General features: G+C 57.2%; 1 protein-coding gene across 6 annotated transcripts in view; it reads right to left on the reverse strand.

The window, feature by feature from the left end:
• Nucleotides 1-722: 722 nt before the first annotated feature.
• Nucleotides 723-21,273, reverse strand: part of HDAC4 (histone deacetylase 4) — a 288,740-nt gene continuing 268,189 nt past the window's right edge. For all 6 annotated transcript variants that reach the window (XM_074316010.1, XM_074316018.1, XM_074316014.1 and 3 more), the window contains 5 exons: nt 20,631-20,749; nt 18,817-18,950; nt 6,822-6,906; nt 5,877-6,018; nt 723-5,461 (listed from right to left, as the gene is read on the reverse strand). In XM_074316010.1, the coding sequence (XP_074172111.1) occupies nt 5,422-5,461; nt 5,877-6,018; nt 6,822-6,906; nt 18,817-18,950; nt 20,631-20,749 (520 nt within the window). In that variant the 3' untranslated portion in view covers nt 723-5,421. The remainder of the gene's footprint in view (nt 5,462-5,876; nt 6,019-6,821; nt 6,907-18,816; nt 18,951-20,630; nt 20,750-21,273) is intronic.

Genomic DNA, 21,273 nt, shown 5'->3' on the forward strand with positions numbered 1-21,273 from the left:
CAAGACGCTCTGGCTTGGGCTAAACTGATGACGAGATCCTCATAAATGTGCTCCCAGAACAGACCCTGGCCCTCCAGCCCCGGGTCCAGGCTTGTGGCCGATGGGCAGCTGTGCCCATGTCTGGCGGCCAGCTCAGACGGCCATGCTCCATACACCTCATCCCAGGGCCCGGGGTGTCGCCGGTTGGGTCCCAGGAAGCAGACCCTGAGGGGGGCTGGTGTGCAGGGTGTTCACTGTCACCTTGGAGTGCGAAAAGGAGGGGCAAGTGGGGAGAGGGGGCAGGCACCTCAGACAGCCCCCCAGTGGCCGAGGTGGAGGCCTTTACCCACCCTGATTAGCCACTGGAGTGGGAGCCCAGGGACGGAGTTGGAGGGGTCACTGGGGGCCGGACGCGTGGCAGATTCACTGCCTGGGGGACGGAGGGGGCGTGTGCGTCCAGCTGGGGGAAGAGGACCGAGCCTGGGCCCCTCCCGTGGGCCTTGTTCTCTTCCAAGGGTGTTTCCAGCCCAACTCGCCGAGGTTGCAAAGTATTTGGGGGCAGAAAACAGTGCAAGGACTTTAAAATTATCGGACGTTTAAAATGAAGACACTCCCATGTCTTGTACAGGCAAAGGATGACAGGGCAGCCAATGGGTCTGGGTCCCAGGGTCCATCCATCCCACGGGTCCCAGGCGCACGAGCCCAGCAGACGAGAGCAGACGGGCAGAGACCAGACGTGTGAGAACAATGAATGCTCTTTATTGACACCACATGAGTGACAAGCTGTGCAACGAGGCACACAATCCTGGACTCCGTGAAGTGGAAGTATAGTCGGCTGTCAGAGGACACCGTTAGCCGGTAACAATCCAGCCACACGAAACGAAATGAGCAGAGCAAACCAAGAACAAAACCTCCCACTCGGTGAGCAGAAGAGTGAACCACTGGAAGGGCCGGACAAGCAGAGAACTGATTCAATGACAGCAGAAACAGGCGGCTGCTGCCAGTGGGACACACTGGGAGCGTGGGCAGGCAGCAGGCAGGTGGTGACGACGTCACAGCGCAATTCCACCCTCACCACCTGGAACAAGCTCCTGGGTGAACAGGTCAGGCCCCCTCTTAGCTGTATGTCACATTCACATGCTTGTCATTTTCCTAAATGGGAAGAGGGCCTCCAGCACGGAGCACACACAGCAAGAAACAAACACACTGTCGGCTTACTTTTCTTTCCATAGGAGACTTTTAATCGTGTCAGAGACAAAGTGAGCGGGCTGGGAGCAAGGCCCGCCTCGTTACAAGGAAGAAATGGTTTCCTCTCAATGCAAAGTAGAATTGAAACCACAGTGCTCGCACAGCTCACCACGGCTTAGCTGAGAGTGAAATCTGAGCCACACATCACCTAAAAGTAATAAAACATCAACGCGCTGTGCGGAAACGGGGCTCGCCGCTTCTCCACGTCAGCAAGGCCGGGGCTGCGTCCACCCGCCCCCTCGGCCAGCACAGAAGGTAAAGGAAACATAGGAAACAAAACAAAACAAAATTCCTCCAAACCAACTGAAGACAGGCCGTTCACTTGACGTCCGTGTGGCTCCCCTAAAACACGGCTTCCACATAAATACAATAAATCTAGTGTTGGTATGTCACACGTGTTAGATAAACTTTTGTTTTCTTAATGACAAATGTTTAAGGAGTCCTCTTTATTTTTCTTACAATAAAAAGTACAATTTCTTAAGAATGAGTTCAATAAGACGCAAACGTTTCCCCCTCACTCTCCTTCAAGGGTTTGTTCCGTGTTACAGAAAAATTCCCATTTTTTTTGTATCAGCAAATGTCATGAGAGGGGAATAAAAAGGCATTTCCTCCTCCCCCAGCTGCCGAGCGTGGCGTGCAAAACCTGTGAATATAAAGACATGCCGGTCGTTCAGTCCATGCAACCTCCAGGTGTAGGAAACTTAAAAAAATATATTCATATATATTTATATATATATATTTATATATGTATCAATGCCCATAAAACACGTGGGCCCAAAAGTCTACAAAAGAAGAGTGGAATGAGCACGTGGCCGTGACCCGGGAGGAGGAATGTTCTGACCCAAAGTTAGAAACCACAGACTCAAGGCCGGGGCTGCAAAACCCACGTGCGCTTTGCGTCAGCCCGATGCAGAACGCTCCTTCCTCTGGAAACAGATTTTTAAGAGAAAGAAAAACTGAAACACTTCGACAAAGCGCCCTTCAGAACCGGAGGGGCTGCCAGTCCCAGAGGCTGGGGCGCGGCCCCGGGACGGCCGCCTGCTGGTGGGGCGTGGACGTGGCGTGGCGTGGCATGGCGTGGCGGGAAAGCCAAAGGGCAGGGTTGACACCACGAGTCCTGGTGGCGTCAGGGGGTTTCCCGCAAAGGGATAAAGTGCTCACTTGCTGACCCCCGGCCTGTGCCCCCAAGGCCTTTGCAAAGGAAGAAAAAGGCTAAGTAAGGTCCAAGGACCGAAGAGGGAGGTGGGGGGCCCTCCCTGCAGCGGTGGTCCCACCCGCACTCGGGGCAGGTAGGCCTGGACTGCCCTGGACGGCTGGCCTGGGGAAGGGCTGAGTGTGTCTTCAAAGAAAAGAAAAGGCTACACGGTAACGCTTCAAGCACGTTTGTGGCGCTGGAGTGAGCTGACAAACGGCTCATGCTCGCTCGCCCCCAGCCAGGCCTGTCTGCAGAACGTGACTCTGTGACCAGAAGTCAGCCCCGGTGAGAACGTGGCCACCAAGAGGTCCATGCTGTGCCATCATCTGTGAAAGTGTCAGATGAGTGGCCCTCCCCAAGAGCCACAGCTGGCAGGAAGCGGGCAGGCGGCTGGGGGGTTCCCAGAGGACCCCACAGAGAAGGGGGCCCAGGAGAACAGAGCCACGAGGGGGATGGAGGGAGGTGCTTCCACAGGGCTCCTTCTGCTACATCCGGCTTCAGAGCGGAGTGGCAGCAAGAAGAGAAAGTCAAACGTGTCCCAAGGCCTTGCTGTCCTGCTCTCCAACCCCCAGCCAGGACGTGAACCACAGCGTCCTGACGACCAAGCCAATCCGAGTTCGGATTTGTTTGGGCAAAAGTCCATCTGTCCAGCGTCTCCTTCAGAACCTACCCTGTAAACGTCACCAAACTGAGAGACGTGGCTCGGGGTCCCCTCCCGTGGGCATGCTGTGTCTGAACCTCCTCCCAGAAGTCTGAATGCGGTACACACTGTGGAACGAAACTGGTGGCTTCCAGTGCTGGCAACTAAGTTACCAGTAAAAAGTGACGTTCAGTTACTGTCACAGAGAAAAAGAGCAAGGACCGGCTGTTCCGGTCCAGAGTCTGGTGTCCCTGCAGGCTCGCCCGACGACAAGGGCCCTGGCCGTGGGGCTGCCGTGGAAAGGCCTGGAACGGGGGCCGGGTCATGCATTGCTGACATGCTTAAAAGGTCTTTGGAAACCGAAGCTAAAATTCTATCCTGACCATGTGGTCAGAGAAGTTGAAATGCGAGTTTCAGGATGGCCCCTGGGGTCTGGCAAGCCCCCCAGCTCAGTGTCATGAGCAAGTCTCTCCACACCAGCTACGGAGGGGAAAACAGCACCCCTGTAACATTACCGGTGTGGGAGGAAGAGGCCCCCCGCTTCTGGATACAGCTACTCTGACAGAACTCGGAAAGACACGGCACTGAGAGACCTCAGTCGCCTCTCATGTGCTGCTCACTTTCTGAAAATAAACTCTGATGGCAACAGTTCTGTACACCCCAGAAAACGGCTCACTGTAGAAAATAAACCAAAATGTAAATAAAAAACACCTTTGAAAATCAAAAAAAATGTACAAGAATTTAGAAAGGAAAAAGGTTCAGACATGATTACCATTCAGAATACTGCTAAATGGTGAGAAAAAATGTAAAATTCACAAAACAATGCATATTCAGGAACTTTTGGTGAAAAATTCATATAAAAAAATCAACAGCAAATTTGTATTCTTTGCTATAAAACTCAGTAGGTACCTGTGTGCCCGGAGGCGTGGAGCGGGAGGGGTTCTGTGAGAAAACAATTACAATCAAAGGACAAGCTTGCAGGGCAGTTGCCAGTGGCGAATGTGTTGGTGACCTGAAATCCATCCGTCTGGAGTCAAAACACGGGAGTTTCAGACTAGATCCCTTCCCATAAGCACCCTGGTATCTAAGTCACAAGGCATTCATTTGCCAGGGACCTTTACAATCGGCATTTATTATATATATATATATATATTTTTTTTTTTTTTTTCTATAAATGCATTATAAATATTTCATCAAGATTTCATAAGAATCAAGTTTCTTAGCTCGGAATACATTGGAATATATATTATACATATATATTTATTTATACCTAAAATTTAAGCAATACTTCATGCTACTTGCTTTTAATAAAAAGCATTCTGATCGTAACACTGCAAGTGTGCCGAGGCCATGCTTCACAACCAAACGGAGATGCTCAACTGCTATGTGATGGATGAGGAAAGAACACTTTGGATTCCTTTAAAATTTGTGGGACTTCAAAACCCCCAACAGTATTTGCCACTTTTTGGGAACTACCTCCATTTTTCTTAAACAGCAATAAAGCAAAACAAGGGCGGCAGGTCTACAGCCCCACGGAGCCGCCGGAGCCCAGGCCAGTACGCGGTGACCTCCGCCCTGCGGGCACCGCCAGGCCCCACCAGCCACAGGACACTCACTGTCCCACCAATTCCTGCTGTTTATTTTTTTCTTAAGGCATTGTTCCTCAGACTTCAGAAAACCCAGCCACAAAAATCCATCAGAGCAATAAAAAAAAGGCACAAACTCACATCTTCCAGTGGCTTTGAGAAAACAAAGCCAGCTCCTGCAGACTCACGTTTCTGTTTTTGTCCGGTTTTGTTTTCTTAAATGCTCATCCCCTCTGACCCCCAGCTGGTTGCAAACCCCCACTGCACACCGCGATGGTTCACAGAGGCAGGCCAGAGCCATAGGAAACGTTCTTTTTTTAAAAAAGTAAGCTACAAGATGAGTTGAGTGGTTTACACGGAGACCGTGGAATTGTGGGTAATCATCAAACTTTAAGCACCAGTTTTAATCAAGTTTGTTTTATATTATTAGATCTTTGATTTTCGTTCTCTTTTCCTCGTGTCAGCTAAGTCGGGCAACTGTGCCACGAGCTGTCACAGGCCTCCTTCCTCCGCGGCGCCCTCGGGGAGCCGGGAGCTGCCTGGCTTCATGCGTGTCCATGTCTGCTCATCCCGGCGTCTGTCCCGGGTCCCATGGAATGCTGCCCTGCCCAGGGACGCCTGGGGTCTGGCAGGCAGAGGGCTTCCCGCTCTGCATGGCCCCGACGTGCCTGCGGACTCTGAGAATGCCTGCAGGACACAGGGAAGCAGAACTTTTCTTGGCGGAGCTTCAAGACAGAGACAAACAAACAAGAGAGTCGCAGCGTCCGGAGCGGCTACAGGGGCGGCTCCTCCTCCATCGGCTCCTCCTCGGGTCTGCGGCGGGTCCCCGGGAGGCAGGCGCGGGGCAGGGCGCACACAGAGGAGACAGAAGGGAGCGGGTTAGTGGCAGCTCGGGCCCTCTCGGCCTGCCTCTGCACTGCTGCGCCCGACAGGACCACGGCCACCCCTGGGGCCCACCCGCCCGCCCTCTCCTCCCAGTGTTTCTGAGGGTTTTTCACACTGGACAGATGTGGCCACACTGCCTGGGTTCTAGAGTCACTTGGGGACGTCTGCCCTCCATTCCTGCCCCCTGGTACCCTTGGACGGCCCATGTGGAGAAGCCTCGTGCTCCAGATACAAGAGCAAAGACTCAGATTTCCTTCCGGAGGCGCCCCCGTTCATGGAAGCGCCCACAGGCCTGTGGCCTCGGTGACCCTGAGGCACGGCCAGGGTGGTGCAGGGGCCTCACCTCTTGTCGGCCGGCTTCACACCCACGGACAGTGAGGCCATGGCCGTGACGGTCTCAGCCTCTTCGTTCTCGCACTCCTGGGCCTCGACCAGCGAGTAGGCCGCCGTGGGGGGCAGGCGCTGCAGGGAGCGCCAGTACTGACCTGCGTGACGGATGCGCTCGGTCACTGGACGCCGCAGGGCCTGGGCCGGGGGCGCGCAAGTGGGGGCCGCGCCCTGACTCTGGGAAGACCGCCGCCCAGTGCCGGGGCATGTCCCACCCGGCCCCGTGATGACGGGGTGTCCTTATGGGCCTGAGCACGAGGAAGCGTGGCCCCGGCATCAGTGTTTCCTCACATGCAGGGGCTTCTCATCATGAATGTGGGTGGGAAGAGCTCCAAGGCCAGGAACCCAACACACGCAGAAAAACATGGGGGCCACACCCCTGCTTTCCACCCACCTGCACAGACAGTCTCAAGGACTGGGCCATCCCAAGGACCTAGGACAAACTGAGCTCTGTGATAAGGACAGGCCGTTGCCGGCTCACTGGAGACAAGGTGCGCTGCCATGAGTCGCCTGGCTGTGTGCCAGCCCCCTTGGCCTCCAGGACCTGCTGCTCCAGGGGCAATACTAGGAAACGGGGGGCCCTGCACTCTGTGCCGGCGGGGTGGGAGGCTCTGGCCAGGGCGAGAGGCTAGGTTCCAGGACACTGGGTCACCCAGCCCCCTGTACTAGCTGGGGGCCCGAAGCAAGTGACTCAGGCTGCTCAGCTCTTTTGACCTGTGAGACGGAGCTGACGACACTTTTCCGGTGGGGTGTGGGGAAGCTGCTGGGCGTTAAGGGAGAGTCTCCGCCAGCTCATCAAGTGCAGGCTGGGGAGGCAGCGGCAGTGACGTGGAGAGGAGCCCAGGGCCGGGCCACGGGGGGGCCGGGGATCCCAGCTGAGTGCCTGGCCCGGACGACTTACTGTGGATTTCAATGACCTTCTCCACGGACCGGACAGCGTTAGCATTGGGTCTCTGCTGTAAAACCTTTTCTGGGAGAGGATCAAGCTGGAAAACAACGTGTAAATGTGCAGTGAGTATAAAGACAAAGCCCTGTGCATGTGACACAGGAGGACGCTCCCTGTCAGCGGGTTTCCTGAACACGCTCGCTAGCAGAGAAGGAAAATAACTTTAGAAAGACAAACGTGGCTTTGGTATTTATGAGACAAACTTACACAAAGAAGATGTATTTTCGTTAGGGTGCTCTTCTTAGGAGACAACCAGGTATATTTGGGGTTCCTACATGTGAAGAACCGCCAGGCCCAGGAGCGGCGGGCGTAACAGGCCCCCACGCCACCTGGCCCCACTGTTTCAGCCACAGCGTAAGACTAGGGGAATCCATGACCACTTTTTGAAAATATCATTGTATTACTTCTCGGTCTTGTGAATAAGAATGCTTGACTATTCCCTAGTCATGGGTTTCTTTCGATCATGGGGGGAAAAGTAAAGGAAGCGAGCAGTCTCTTCAGGAAGGAAGGCCTTTCACTCCCGGCATTTCCGGAATACATCATGAAAACACAACAATTAACAAAACTTTAAGTAACTGCACAAGCCTACACATGCGGGGAAGGTCTGCTGGGTTCTAGCGGAGGTCAGATGTCCTGGGAACAAGTCTGGGCCCCACGATGGCTGCCTCAGGCCAGGCCAGGGTAACAGGCACACAGACCCCATGTGCAGCGGACACACATGTGAGGAGAGTCTGGGGCTTGGGCCTGGCTCTGGGCAGAGGGTGAGAACAGTCTAAACACCGTGAGCAGACAGCCACAATTTGCAGCAGCCAGGCTCTGCGACATAGCTCAGCGACTGCCCATCGTCTCGTGAGGCACGTCCCCAGCCAGGCCACCTGGTAGCACGGCCAGCTCCGTTCCAAGCAGCACGCATCCCCAGTGAAAACATAAAGCACAGAAGTAAACCAGCATGACGCTGAGCTCGTGATAACAGCCTCCACTAAAAGGGGGAAAGACCCTGACAAACACACCACTGTGACCAAGTGCCACGGTTAACTCAGCACATGAGTCACGGGGACAGATGCATCAGCCCGGACAGGAAGTGTGCGAGAGGGCGCCTGACCTCTGGGGTCTTGCTACCTAAATCCCTCACCCCAGTCTAATCTCGAGAGGAAAATCGGACAAACATATGTGTAAATGGAGGGACATTCTACAAAGTCCCTGAGTAGTACTCAAAACTGTCGCAGTCATGAAAGCAGTGACAGACTAGGGAGCTGTGACAGCCCAAGGAGATATGACGACCAGAGCACTGTGGGTCCTGCATAGGACCCTGAAACAGGCAGGGCCGCGGGACAGCGGGGGAACTCGCTGTACGTTCTGGAATTTAGTGAGTGTAATGAGCCAGGCTCGGCTCCTAGGCTGTGACAAATGCCCCACACTGAGGAAAGACGGCGACAATAGGAAACTCTGAGGGACACACAGGGGCGTGTGGGCCAGCTTTGCTACTTCTCAGCAAATCTAATGCTGTCCCCAAAGTAAGTCTATTCCAATCCTCAAAGACTGCCATTACTAAATCATCAGTTCTAAACTATAAGAAAGCACATTTAGCATTCCTGACAACCACAGATATTAACATCTGATGAAAGACCCAGAGATGCCTGATACTGAACTGAACGACTTGAAAGGCAGCCAAATAGAAGGTTTCGATGTGAAAAGAGTTAACAGCAGAAATTCGAAACTCAATGAGATCAGCTAGAGAAACGTAACCTGGAAGCAAAAAAGGAAGAAATGATCACATAGGCAGCCAGGGACACGGGACGCGGCCAGATGGAGAAGGTGTGTGCTCACTGACTCAACGTCCCCACGCGTGTGGGGGGCGTTATTACAGGGCCAACGGTTCGGGGTCATCAGGAGTGGTCAGTGGCATCAGCCCTCAGTTCAGGAAGGAGATGAGACCCAGGCAGGAAGAATTCAAAAAGAAACCCACATCTGGCACATGAGAGCGACCCTGCAGAACTTCTACGAGCAACTAGAGAGCACAGAGCATCTCCCGACAGCGACTGCTCACCGAGTAGGACGACAGGTGTGGCAGCTTCACGGTGTCGAGGGAAAGGGGCTGTCAGGCCAGAACCGGGAGCCCCGCGCACCTACCCATCAGGAACGAGGGTGAAACGAAGGCTTTTAAGGCAACACCCAGAGAATGGGACATTCTACGGGCCGTGCTGGAGGCAGACGGAAACGATCGCAGAGGAGGTCTGAGAAATGAGAAGGGCTGACGAGCAAAGATGACGGTGTGAATGTGGGAAAGGCCAAATAAAGAGGGGCAACACGACAACCGGAAGAGGGGTGCAGTGCTGGTGGGCTCGCAGGGCCGGAGGGCGCGGGGGCCGCCCATTTACACCGGATGCGTTTCATGTCTGACAAGCACGTCAGCTTTCCGGAGCGTGCCCACCTGGGTGTCTGTCCCGCATTCAACCTGTGTCCCCACCTGCAGCCAGAGCAGCCCGGGCCCTGGCTGTACAGGGAGGGGTGAGCTTACTGCCCACGCAAAGGGCACAAGTTAACATTTTTAAGGGTCGTGACAGAAAAACAGCGATCGGCTGTATCTTTTTACTCAGGAGAGCGACGACTGGAAAGCAGTGAGCCCTCAGCCATGTTGAGAGAAGGTAGGAAAAGAGAAAAAGGAGTGAGCCAGAGCGAGGGGCCAAACACCACAGTCAGATGGCAGAAATGAATCTGAATGAAACCAAACAGCAGCCGGCAGCCAAAGCCATGGTCATAACCAGAGGCCATGTGGAGCACACAGTGGCCCTGGGTGCAGGGCTGACAGCGAGGCCAGCCTCATGCTGTTCACGGGAGATGCATGTGGCACGGCGGAGACGGGAACACCAGGCACAGCCGCAGAAGGGGGGCCAGAGGGACACCCCAACACCTGGCACAACAGATCTCGGGGAACGCTGTGATTGGATAAGAAAGTCACGAGGCTACGACAGGACTTTCCACTCAGCAGAAGGACAGAGAGATTTACAATCTACACGGATGTAGTGAAGTCACTTTCAAAAGTAAAACTTGGCAGAACTAAAAGCAGAGGTTTTCACAGTGGAAGTCTGACCCGTCCTTCGTAGACGGAGGACAGAAAAATCAGTAGAGAAACCAAAATGCGAGCCACACAATTAGCAAGCTTGGTCTGACAGCCATAAGTGGAACTCTGACACACTGGCCGGCACGTGGGGTGCGTGCAGGCTGCCTGCGCTTCAGCCCGTCACCAGGTCTCCACGGCCCCTCCTCTCTCCACAGCGCCATCTGTTAGGAATTGGGACCAGAAAGAGAACCACGTGTCCTGTGGCTGGACCTCAGAAAACACAGCCCTCGTGGGTCAAAGAACAGAAACGAGGAAATGCTTAGAACTAAACAATGATGGAGATGCCACATACCCCAGTGCACGAGGTGCTGTGAAATACCGCTGGGCGACACATGTAACCTTAAGTGCACATAGCAGAAAACACGACAGACAACTGACGAAGTGAGCGAGAGAACGGTCCCAGAGAACGGAGAGAAAAACACAGAAAAGGGACAGAAGTAAACTTTGAAAAAAGCAAGACACTGCAGCTGAAAGGAGAGTCTTTGAAACAACTAAGTAAATGGACAAGTCTGGCAGACGAATGAAGAATGAAGAGACCCAAAGAGGGGGCACAAATAATCGTCGAGAGCAGAAGGGGCGCAGCTACAGCGCTGCAGAGACAAAGGACAGAGAGCACCGCTCCCTTTTGCCAGGAATTTGGAAACCGTGGCTGGAACGGACCAAGTCCTGGTGAAAATGTCACTTTCCAAAACTGACTCAAGAAGGAATAGAACACCTGAATGATGACCCATAATCACTGCAGATACTGAATTGATCATTTCAAGTCTTCACCCAAAGGGAACCCACGGCCCAGGAGAGCCCTGCTAGTCAAGGAACCGATGATTCTGATCCAACACGCACTCCTCCAGGGGACAGAGAAGGGAGGCTCCACCCCCCCGCCCACCCATACACCCACACACACCCCGTCATCCACCCCATGCCCACCCCCAAAGCATAAACAGGAAAAATTGGTTGAACAGAAACATGAGAGGGAGACATGCACTTCCCAAGAACAGCCAGGTGGTCACTGACACGTGGAGACGCTGAGCCTCGGCAGTGACGACGTGACCACGTACACTGCTCCCGGAGCTTTCACCCGTCAGGTGGGCAGAGGTCAAATGTGGGAATGGCCGTGTTGCTGAGGTCTGTCACCCAGTGCCGCAGGGGCCGTGGGACACACTCTGACGTCTGCTTGCAAAGGTGAGTGAACATGGTTGCTGGAGCCACCTCTCTCTCTGCTGGTGTTTCCCTCAGAGGAACAGGCGCCTGTGTCCCAGAAGACCTTTCAGGGAAGGTCACTGTGACAGTGCCAACAACCTGGAACAACCCGAGTGCAAGGCCGGAGAAGGACGGGGCGAGCAAAGCCCCTGCCCCTGCCCCCACCCCCGCCAGGGGCTGGGCTGTGTCCCCAGGGCGCCGGGTCCTTTGTTGGGGGTGACGAGGAGCACAGCCCCAGGCCCCTTGCCCAGGCGTGATGCTCCAGGAGAAAACCCCACTCAGATGTCGGGTGGTCACCCAGCATGGCCTAAGGTATCCCCACTATAAGGCCTCAACTCTGATACTTTGCCAGAAGTTTTGTTTTACCACTTTTGAGAAAAAATTGTTTTAAAAAAGGAACTCGTTCCATAAATTATCATTTTGGGGGCTCATGAGAGCACACGCGTGTACACACGTACACAGACACACACACACACACACACACACACACACAAAGTCTCAGGGGATTTTCTGAAACTAAACCCTGGCTATGCATCTCCATGCCCGGTGGCTCCCTGCCTAAAGTCTCCAGCGGGACCCACACACTGGAGGTGGCCAGCCCTCCAGGGTTGTATGTTGCCCTCCCCTGAACACCCTCTGCCATGGTCACATCCATCGCCCATCCTCAGGGTGGCTCCCATCTCCAGCCGTCCCCATCTCATCCCCACCACTCGGCAGAGGCATCTGGAGGGTGGAAGTGTCAGCACACGCTGTGTAAGGCGTGACCGTGAAGGGCCCTGCGCTCACACACCTCTGCCTGAGTGAAGTGACGTGCAGTGGAGGACAGATGAGGGGCTGCAGGACAGCAGGCCAAAGCCTGAGCCATGGCCGCTACTGACTCAACTCGGCCGCCAGAGTCGGGCTCTGTTCTCGGGCTGTGGATTCCCACTGTTGGCTTCTTGTCTCAACTTAAGCAAAAGGGGCCGGGAAGGAGGGACTCAGATCTCAGACTATTACACGACTCTTATTACTAACTGGGACTTCATCCTCCACTGGATAGGCACTCACTGAGCACACACAAAGTGCCACCACTGTTCTGCAGCTCGCCATACGTCCGTGGCCAGAACAGACATTCTGGCCTCACAGTGTCATACTAGTAAGGCGGGGGGGGACAGCCGTCAGCTAGAACATAATCAACAAGGAAACCAAACAGAGTGCCAAGGTGCCAAGGGACACAAGAAAACAGAGCAGGGAGGAGGCGGGCAGTGGTCAGCGTGGGCCTTGCTGAGCAGGTAGTGTTTGGACACAGACCTGGGGGAGGCAGGTTGAGGCCATGTGGACACTGGAGCACTCAGTGGGGCCAGCGGAGAGGGAGAGGGGACAGGCAGGGCAGGCACTGAGCTGAGGGGTGGCTTGGCCCATCCTTACAGGGGCAGCTGAGTCAGACTCACAGGAAAGGAAGGCTGCGGGGCGGGGGGGGGGGGGTATCAGGGAAGTGGGTGACAGTGCCCGCTCAGCAGAGGGATCTGAGGACTGGGGGCCACGCGGCGCCAGCAGACGGATGGCAGCCCCCCTGGCCCAGTCTGGTCCCAGGACTTGGAGCACTCCGAGTGTCCCACGCTGCCATCCACGCTGCCCGCGGGTGGGACTACGCCCACGGGTGCCCTGGAAGAGGAGCTCAGCTGGTGAGTTACCTGAAAGGCTCCCTGGGGGCCTCCTTTGGGGAAACAAATGGGCGGACTGCAGACAAGGTCGTGTGCCCAGGGACAGGCCAGGGCCCTCCCAGGCTCCCTGGTGCCATGTTTGCCCTCACATGGGTCCCTTAGATGTCAGAACCAAGTCAGAAATTAGGCTTCTGTTACATTCCACCTAAAAAGGCAGCCTTAGCAAAGGGGGCAGGAAAACATGGAAAGCAGCGGCCTGAGGATGAGTAACTGCGCCCACGCGGTCAGTCTGGTCTGAGCCAGCTGCCGTGGCGCTCCAGTGTCTGTTGTCCCGTGTGGAAATCGTTCTTCTGCTCCGTGGTCTGGAAATGCTCACATGGGAAGCGAGAAGAATGAAGAGGCCACAGCATCCTGAGAACAATCCTTACAGCATGCCAGCCCAACGTGTTGCGTTTGTGCTTCTCAGGACACAACAATCTCCACCCACCGTGTCGGGAATATCTGGGCCGGCCGCGAAACCAAACTAGTGGCAGAGGCATCAGGCCCCATTGCCAGGTCACTGTCTCACACACACGGGGAGCCCTTCTCGTTCCCTGTGGGCAGCCAGCCCAGCCCCAGCCCCAGCCCCAGCGCGAGCCCCAGCCCAGCCCGTGCCAGCCCAGCCACAGCCACAGCCCCAGCCCAGCCCCAGCCCAGCCCCAGCCCCAGCCCCAGCCCCAGCCCCAGCCCCAGCCCAGCCCCAGCCCCAGCCCCAGCCCCAGCCCAGCCCCAGCCCCAGCCCCAGCCCCAGCCCCAGCCCAGCCCCAGCCCCAGCCCCAGCCCCAGCCCCAGCCCAGCCCCAGCCCCAGCCCCAGGGCCAACCCCAGCCCCAGCGCGAGCCCCAGCTCTCGCCCTGCTCGGTCAGCTTAGCCACCTGCTGCGTCATGGCCCACTTCCAAGTTCAGAAGCCTGGCTCCCCAGCAGGCACACCCGCCTTTCCTTTCCTCCAGAGCAGACAGCAGGTGTCAAGAGAGCTAGGCGGCTGTGTCCTCGCACACACCCCTTCCTGCCCAGGGCAGCGTCCCTGCTGCTGTCTCCATTTGCAAGTCAGAGCAACCCGCCTACGAGTGCTGCCCACTGTGGCACCCCCACTTGCTGGCCAGCATCCTCCCTTCTCTCTGGGCAAACTCTCTAGCTCGTCTGTCGGCCTCAGCAGGGCAGCTGCCGAAAGGGAGCTCTCAGGCCTCACCATCCTCCCATAGCTCGGACACCACCGGCTGCTCCGGAAGGTTCTCTGCGTCCCACTTTGGCTGCTCCTCAGTCTTCCCACTGGCCACTCTCAGAGGGGCGTCCTGGGGGCCAATCCGGGCCACTAGCTGCCTGGCCCAGTCACTCCTCCCACCGGTGGCTTTGGTGTCCACCTTGTGCCGATGGCGTCCTCTACCACAGCCCTGTTGCCGAGCCATTTCTCGGCCACTCAGGCACCGCACACACACCGGCTGGACCCAGCGGTGACACGCCCCAGACCTGTGACCCCGCAGTTATTTTAGGGTGACCTGAGAGTCAGTGGCGTCAGAACCAGGAGGGAAGGCTCGGTAACCCCGCCAAGCAGACGTGCTGAGATATGACGAGTTGGTTTTCAACAGTTTTTAAAAAGCAAAAAATAAAATAAAATAAAATAAACCAGAAGCAGACTGAAAACCACGATACCTTCTGAAAAAAGTTTCAAAGCCTGAGACTCAGTCACCAGCACAGAAAGTAGAGGCATCACAACACCCCTCCCTGACCCAGGACCCGGGGCAGGTACAGCCCTGCTCCCCACACCTGTTGCCTCCACGTCCTCATGGACAGAGCGTCCCGGCAGCAGCCTGGTGGAGGCTGCAGGATGAGATGGTGTCAAAGAGCCAACGCTTCTGGAAGAGCAGGGAGAGGGGCCCTGGGCCCTGCTCTCCTAGGCGGGTCCCCTGTCACCTGCAGAGGGGGCAGGGTGACACCTTAAGGGGTGAGCCCCTCGCCCTCTCTTATGCATGGGGGGGGTCTGGGGGACGTGACACCGAGACACAAGACCACACTCTGGTCAGCTCGAGTGCTGGGCCTCACTGCTGAGCCGGGGACTTGAGGGGCTGGCGGGAGGCCACCATCCGGCTGGGATGCTGGTGGCAATGTGGCGCCTGTCTTCCGTGGCTAGACACTGAGGACGTGTCTAGTCACCCCCTCCCTGAGTGAAGACACGTGTAGAGAACAGTGAGGGGAACGTCCCTCTGTGTCCTCCTCTCCCCACATGTCCAATCCTGGCTGTCCCGCCTTGTGTTTCTGTAGCTGTCAAATCCTCTTGGAACAGGATGAGGTGTTTAAAAAGAAAAAATCAGTCACCAAAGCTGAGCGCTGCGAGCACGGGTACTTCTTGCTACCTGGACCCCACAGTGGGGGCCTGGCGGTCAGTGTCGGACACGATGGAACCTGCTGGACAAGCAGGGGCAGGGCCCGAGGGGGGCCTGCCTGGGCCTGGGAGTGCGTGAGTGGGGTAACGGCTGACTAGAAGCAGACAACACGCTCCCAGTTCAATGTCTCCAAGTCCCTGTCTCTCTCTCACAAGTGTGGCCATTTGCACCACTTAGAGCTGTCACATCCATGCTTTTCACCAAGTACGGAAACGTGACGAAGGCGCTCAACTCCCCAGGAAGCCCCTTTCTCCCCACACCACAGCTTCACCCGCTCCTCCTGAATTCCCCCACTGGAGCCAGCTTCGATGACATGGTGGCATTTAACCCTCAGAGGCCACATGATTAAATATAAAATTGACCCAAACAGAAGCCTCCCTTGTGGGTGACATGGGACATGAGAAACGACCATCCCCAGCTGTCCGGGGGGCCCTCTGTGCAGGGAGCCGGACCAGCTCGCCTCGGAGCCCCACCCACCGGGCTCCCCGCACTTTGGTCTACACTGCCTGTCCCTGTAGTACAACTAGTGACTTTTCACTGCCAACTGTCACCAGTAGTTGCAACTAACGAAAAGCTGAGACTGTTACATGAAATGGCTCCTGGGAGCAGGCGGACGCTTGGCCTCACTTCCGCCTTCACGCCAACCCCCCCCCCCCCCATCGCTTTAGGCAGCAGCGCCGTCCACAGCTGGCCGCCCGTCTGTGCACGTCACATCGCCCAGCACGCTGTACATCAACCCTCATCAAAGGCTGCACGAGGGCCAGAGCAGCGGGGCTCCGGCCAACTTTCTTGCATTAAAAAGATTTTTAAGAGACCTTGATAAAACTGGTGCTTCCTGCTTTTTGATGTTTGAGTAAAAGAACACTTTCTTGTTAGAAGAGCACACACAGCAGGAAGCAAAAACAGGCCCTTGTTGAAAGCTAAGTTCTCTAAGGGTGTTTTAAAATAACTGGCTAAGAGAACCAGGAAGCGTTAGGATGGCTTAGGGTGTATAAATCAGTTGCCTTTTAACACTCGCAAAAAAGGGAGAAAAGACCGTTTTATGTGAAGGAAGGACAGGTGCAGTGTGGAGACACTTTAAACACACGTGGTGTTTCACTCGGGACTATCCCGGCAGATCACTAACTAGCCGACCCGACACAAGAGCTGCCACAGCACCTTTCGTCTATTTGTGACTCAGGCTAAAAGGAACACCATCCACTTCGAGCAAAGACTGTCAGGGGAAAACAGAGCCCCCCGGGGGCCCACCCCACCCTAGCCCACTGCCCACACCCCATCGCTGGCCAGTGGCCCTCACAGGCGGCCAGGCGTATAAGGCTGGGGCTCTGGAGCACCATGGGGCAGGTGTCAACACTTCTCACTGGGAGCCGAGCCACAGCGCTCACGGCTGGTCCTACTCTCCCTGCAGGCCCTGGGCTCCACCATCAGGCTGCTGTCACCTCGTCCCTACTGCTGCCCTAGGGCTGTGCTCACTGGGTCACCGCCCTCCTCAGGTGTGGCCCCCCAAAGTGGGACAGACACACCATGGCTTTACTCCCTGGGGCCTCGCTCCCCAGTCACCTGGCCCTCCTCTCCTCATTGGGCCATCTCACACGGAGGACACACACACAGCTTCCCATGCACAGGTCATTGACACACTTGGCTGGCCTGGACCTGCGTACCAGGTCTCCAAATGCCACCTTGTCAGCTCTGCCCACCCTGAGCCTGGGGACAGCGGCCACACACCTCCTGCTCCCACATACAGGGCACCTTCTGTTAGTGCACGCAGGTCCCAGGGAACCACAGTGGCTAGAAACAGCTGGAAGACAGAGCGCGACGTCACAGCGCTGCACCCCTTCCTGCTGGTCCCGCTGCAGCGTGCTGCATGCAGTCAACACAGACCTCGGAGCCCCTGCTCGAAGCCCCACTCTGCCCCTCCCTCCACAGCCCTCCTCGCAGCCTCTAGGCCCCACTGCTGGCTGTGTCCCTGGGGGGGTCCAAGAGGGCAGCCTTAGGGTGGGGTGGCAATGGGCTCCTGGCAACTGGCCTCCTGGGGCAGCCCTTCCTGGCTCTCAGCCTCCCAGGGTGACACGCTGTTTGAGACGGAGCCCCAGGGACGAGTGAATGTACGAGTGTGCCGCACGTGAGATGGGCCTCGCATTCGGGAACCGGCTGAAAACCCTCACACACTGCCCTTGCCTGGGGTTTCTGGGCCTTCTGGCCTCTGCGTCTCGCCCCCCTCCCCTCTGCACCCCGCAGCAGGACACCAGCACCCCCCTGAGCCTCAGCCCTGGGTGTGTCCACCTCGGCCTCCCCAGCACAGGTCCTTGTGGCCGCCCCGCTCGCCTAACCCCTTCTTCTGGACTGGATGTCAGGACCTCCCTGAGTGACCTGCAGCTCCAAGGACCCCCCTCCCACCACCCCCACCATGTGTGGTCAGGATTGCATTTCTGGTGGCCTGTCCCTCCTGAGCTGTGTCTTCTGGCCTCAGGTCAGGGCCTTCTTCAACTCTCGGGGACCAGCAAGAGGGCGGGCGTAGCGGCCACAGCACCCCGACTGGACACCCAGGCAGCCCCGACCACACTGAAGAGTGTCCACACTTGGCGTGAACTGGAGAAGCCCTGTTTTGTCTGATGGGGGAGGGAGGCGAGCCCCAGGGGATGGCACAAGAGCAGAACTCGTGCACCCCCAGGTGTCCCCTCCAAGAGCCCCGTGCCCTTCACACGACCGCCCTGTGCCCAGTGTGCTGAGCCTGTGGTCCAGGGCACTCCGTCACCCCCATAAAAGCCAGCCGGCCATTTCTAGGGTCCACATGTAGCGCCGTAGCAACAGCAGAAAGACCACTGAGGGGGAATCTGGAACCCTCACGACAGGCATGTGGCTCACAGCCAAAGCCTGGGGTAGATTTGGAGTTTCGGGAGGACATTTTGGAATTCAAAACAGAAGCTCACACACCAGTTTTGTGTCAGGAACTTCGGACGCTCAGCGGGTGGACGCCACACCATCACTGACAACACCTTCCCTGCCACCATCCTGTCCACTCACAGCTGGGGTGGTTCTCCCCATCTGGGTACCAGCCAGAGGGAGCAGCCCTGGCCCAGTGTCACCGGGGATGGAACACGCAGTGTCTCCACCTTGAACCCTAAGTTCCCTCCCCCGGTCCAGACCACTGAGCCTCTGCTGTGCAGGTCACTGCGTCCCCCTGACTTTGCCCTGTGGCTCCGGTAGGGACATGTGCAGAACCAGCCCTGGTGTCCCCTGTGGGCCCAGCCTCCGAGAGCCACACAGTGACCCCCTGCAGGAACCTGCGTTACAATATCCCGGGGACCTGACTATCTGTGAAGGCGGAAACTGGGAGAGGAAACATTCCCCGTGTGACCCACACATCAAGGTGAGCACCTTCCAAACCCAGGATCCTGAGCCAGAAGAAAGGGTTCCTGACAAGACTTTTGTTCACCTCCTCTGGCCGTAATCACGCAGTTTTGTCAGTGGTGTACAGCCCACTGAGCGGGGTGGGGGCGGCGGGGGATGCCCGACAGAGCCGCCGGAGGAGCCCACATAGGCAGGGCCCAGCCTCCAGGTCTTCCTACCTCGTCTCCCAGCAAAGCAGAAACACATGCTTCCGAGGCGTCGCAAATGGCCGTGAGGTCATGGCCGCCCTCCAGGGCTAGAACAATACGGCCGCCTGCCAAGCCCATCAGCTGCTTCGTCAGGTACCCGAAACCTGCAACGAGAAATGGGAGATGCAAGTGCAGGGCAGGGCGAGCATGGGGCAGCTGGCAGGCGATCAAAGCGCCCAGAAACGCACCCATCACATTACAGGCTGGGGGCTGGCACGCGAGGCATATAATAGAAGCCAGGCTCGACAGCAGTAACTCACGGAGAGTTTCGGGCTGGGGTCTTTTTGATCTGTGTGAGAGTAGGAATTACGGTTTCAGTGCTTTCATTTTATAATGCCGCAAATCATCTCATCTGGGGGGTGGGTAGGAGCCGGGAGCAGCCCCCTGTGTCTCACGCAGGACCAGAGGCCGGGAGGTAGGAGGGCCGGGGCAGGGCAGTCATCGGTGGCTGCTAGGGCACGACCATGTCCATCCCAGAGGCCCAGGGGTTCTGGTCAGCAGATGGGCGGGGCCCATGCACGCACACAGGCATTCAGGCCCACGTTGTCGTGTGCAGCCCTCCAGGACTCGGACATGGTGCCTGGGGGTCTGGCTTTCCTCCCTCCACGGCACCCACACACCCTCCCATCGGCACTAAACGCCTGATGGGTAATGATAATTACCACCGTCGGCCAGAACAGCTTGACGTTTATTAGAGAGCTGGTGAAAACCAGGCCACACGGCTCAGCGGCCCCATCCCGGGCTGGCCATCCACCGATGGGCCCCTTGCCAGGTGGTGCTCCCTGGCAGCTTTGGGCACTGCGAGGGCGGGACCTCCCAAAGCCTGGTTTTGTCTGTCCGAGGGCAGCAGGGACGGTGGCTGCCAGGCTGCCCTGAGGACTAAATGGAGCTCAGAACGTGCTGGCAGCCGGAAGGGCACTGGGCCTGGCACACACTCCACCCTCTGCCTGGCCACTTCCTTGGCCATTAGCCACGGCCCAGGGGCAGGTGGGCATGAGAGGCCTCGCGCTGGAGCACAGCTGCCTGGGGCTGCCCTTTCTTCTCTGGTGACCCCCATTCTCCCTGTGGGAGAGCAGGGACGGGTTCTCCTTGGCTATCTGCACCCACAGAGTCAGCACAAGGGGCCCCCAGGGCCTCGTCTCCCAGGACCTGGACTGCAGTGACCCCCCGAGCGCTGGGCAGGGCTGGGGGCCTCCAGGCCCTTCTGTGGCCCTGGGGCTCCACACCACGTCTCCGGTTGCTTTACGACTTGCTGTGACACGGCGGAAGGGAAGGCAGAGCCCCGCGGGCAGGGCCGTTTCAGTCATTCCCTCTCCTGGAGAAGGAGGGCCGTCGTCTAACGCCAACCCCCAGAGGCGGGCACACAGTCTGGATCTGGCTCTCTCCTCCCTTCTGACTCGGAAGTAAACCTGTTCTTGGCTCTTTCCTCTCCATGGATTTTAGGGTCTGTTCTTCCCCCTGAACGTGGGACGACGTCAGGGAACAAAAGAGCAGCATCAACTCTCAGCAGGACTGGGAACCTGGCCCCTGGAGGTGAACGCATGCTCCCAGCTGAGCGCGAGCACGGCCTCCAGGGCGGGGGCGCCCGAGGCCCCCTGGTCCACTTGGCCTGCTGTCCGCCCTTTGTTCTTGGGGCTGCCAGCACTGTCCTGCCTTTGGGGAGACGTAAAAAGGAGAGTTTCCTTCTGTTGTCACTAGAAAGGAGGCCCGAGATGCAGCGCACGGCGGCCCATGACAGCGCCGGCTCCAGGCAAGCCCCTGCGCAGTGTACAAGCCCGACTTACATTTGGCGGAGAGGTTGTAGCCGCCCAGAGGCGTGGGGTGGCCCTCCACGGCGTCGAAGCCTGACGATACCAGTACCACATCCGGGCCAAACTCATTTGCAATCGGCATGACGACCATTCTGAAAGGGCAGAAGAAGGCGACACTGGGTCAGCCAAGCACACAGCTGCGAGGAGGGCTGGACGGTCCCTGATAGGGACCCGCAGAGTTGGTGGGCCAAGAGCCGCGCACAGGAGCTTGGATCTGGTGGCTCACACTTAGTCACACTTAGTCAGGTGTGATCGTGGCTCACTGCATGGTTTCTGAAAGTCCCAACCAGCAAGCCAGTGTGAAAGCTGCCTTTGGAGACAGTCTGTAACCCCCATGGCACCACTTGGGGGAGGGCAAGTGGAGCCAGTTGCCAAGGATGCTGAGGGTCCTCCCCAAAGGTGGGGGTGTCTCTGAGCACCCTCTGCTCACATTACACTGTCCCTGACTCAAGACGGGGCAGTCACGGACCCCAGGACTAGGCCCACAGCTGTGTGTGGCTGAGGAGTGGGAGAGCCAGCCCAAGCCTAAAGGGCACCCTCCGATACTCCACCAGCTCCCACGGGCCACACGTCAGCAGCAAATGACAGGATGACTGACACACACTCATGCAATGGT

This window comes from Rhinolophus sinicus, linkage group LG01 (genome assembly GCF_036562045.2).
Source record: "Rhinolophus sinicus isolate RSC01 linkage group LG01, ASM3656204v1, whole genome shotgun sequence".
Classification (NCBI taxonomy): Eukaryota; Metazoa; Chordata; class Mammalia; order Chiroptera; family Rhinolophidae; genus Rhinolophus; species Rhinolophus sinicus.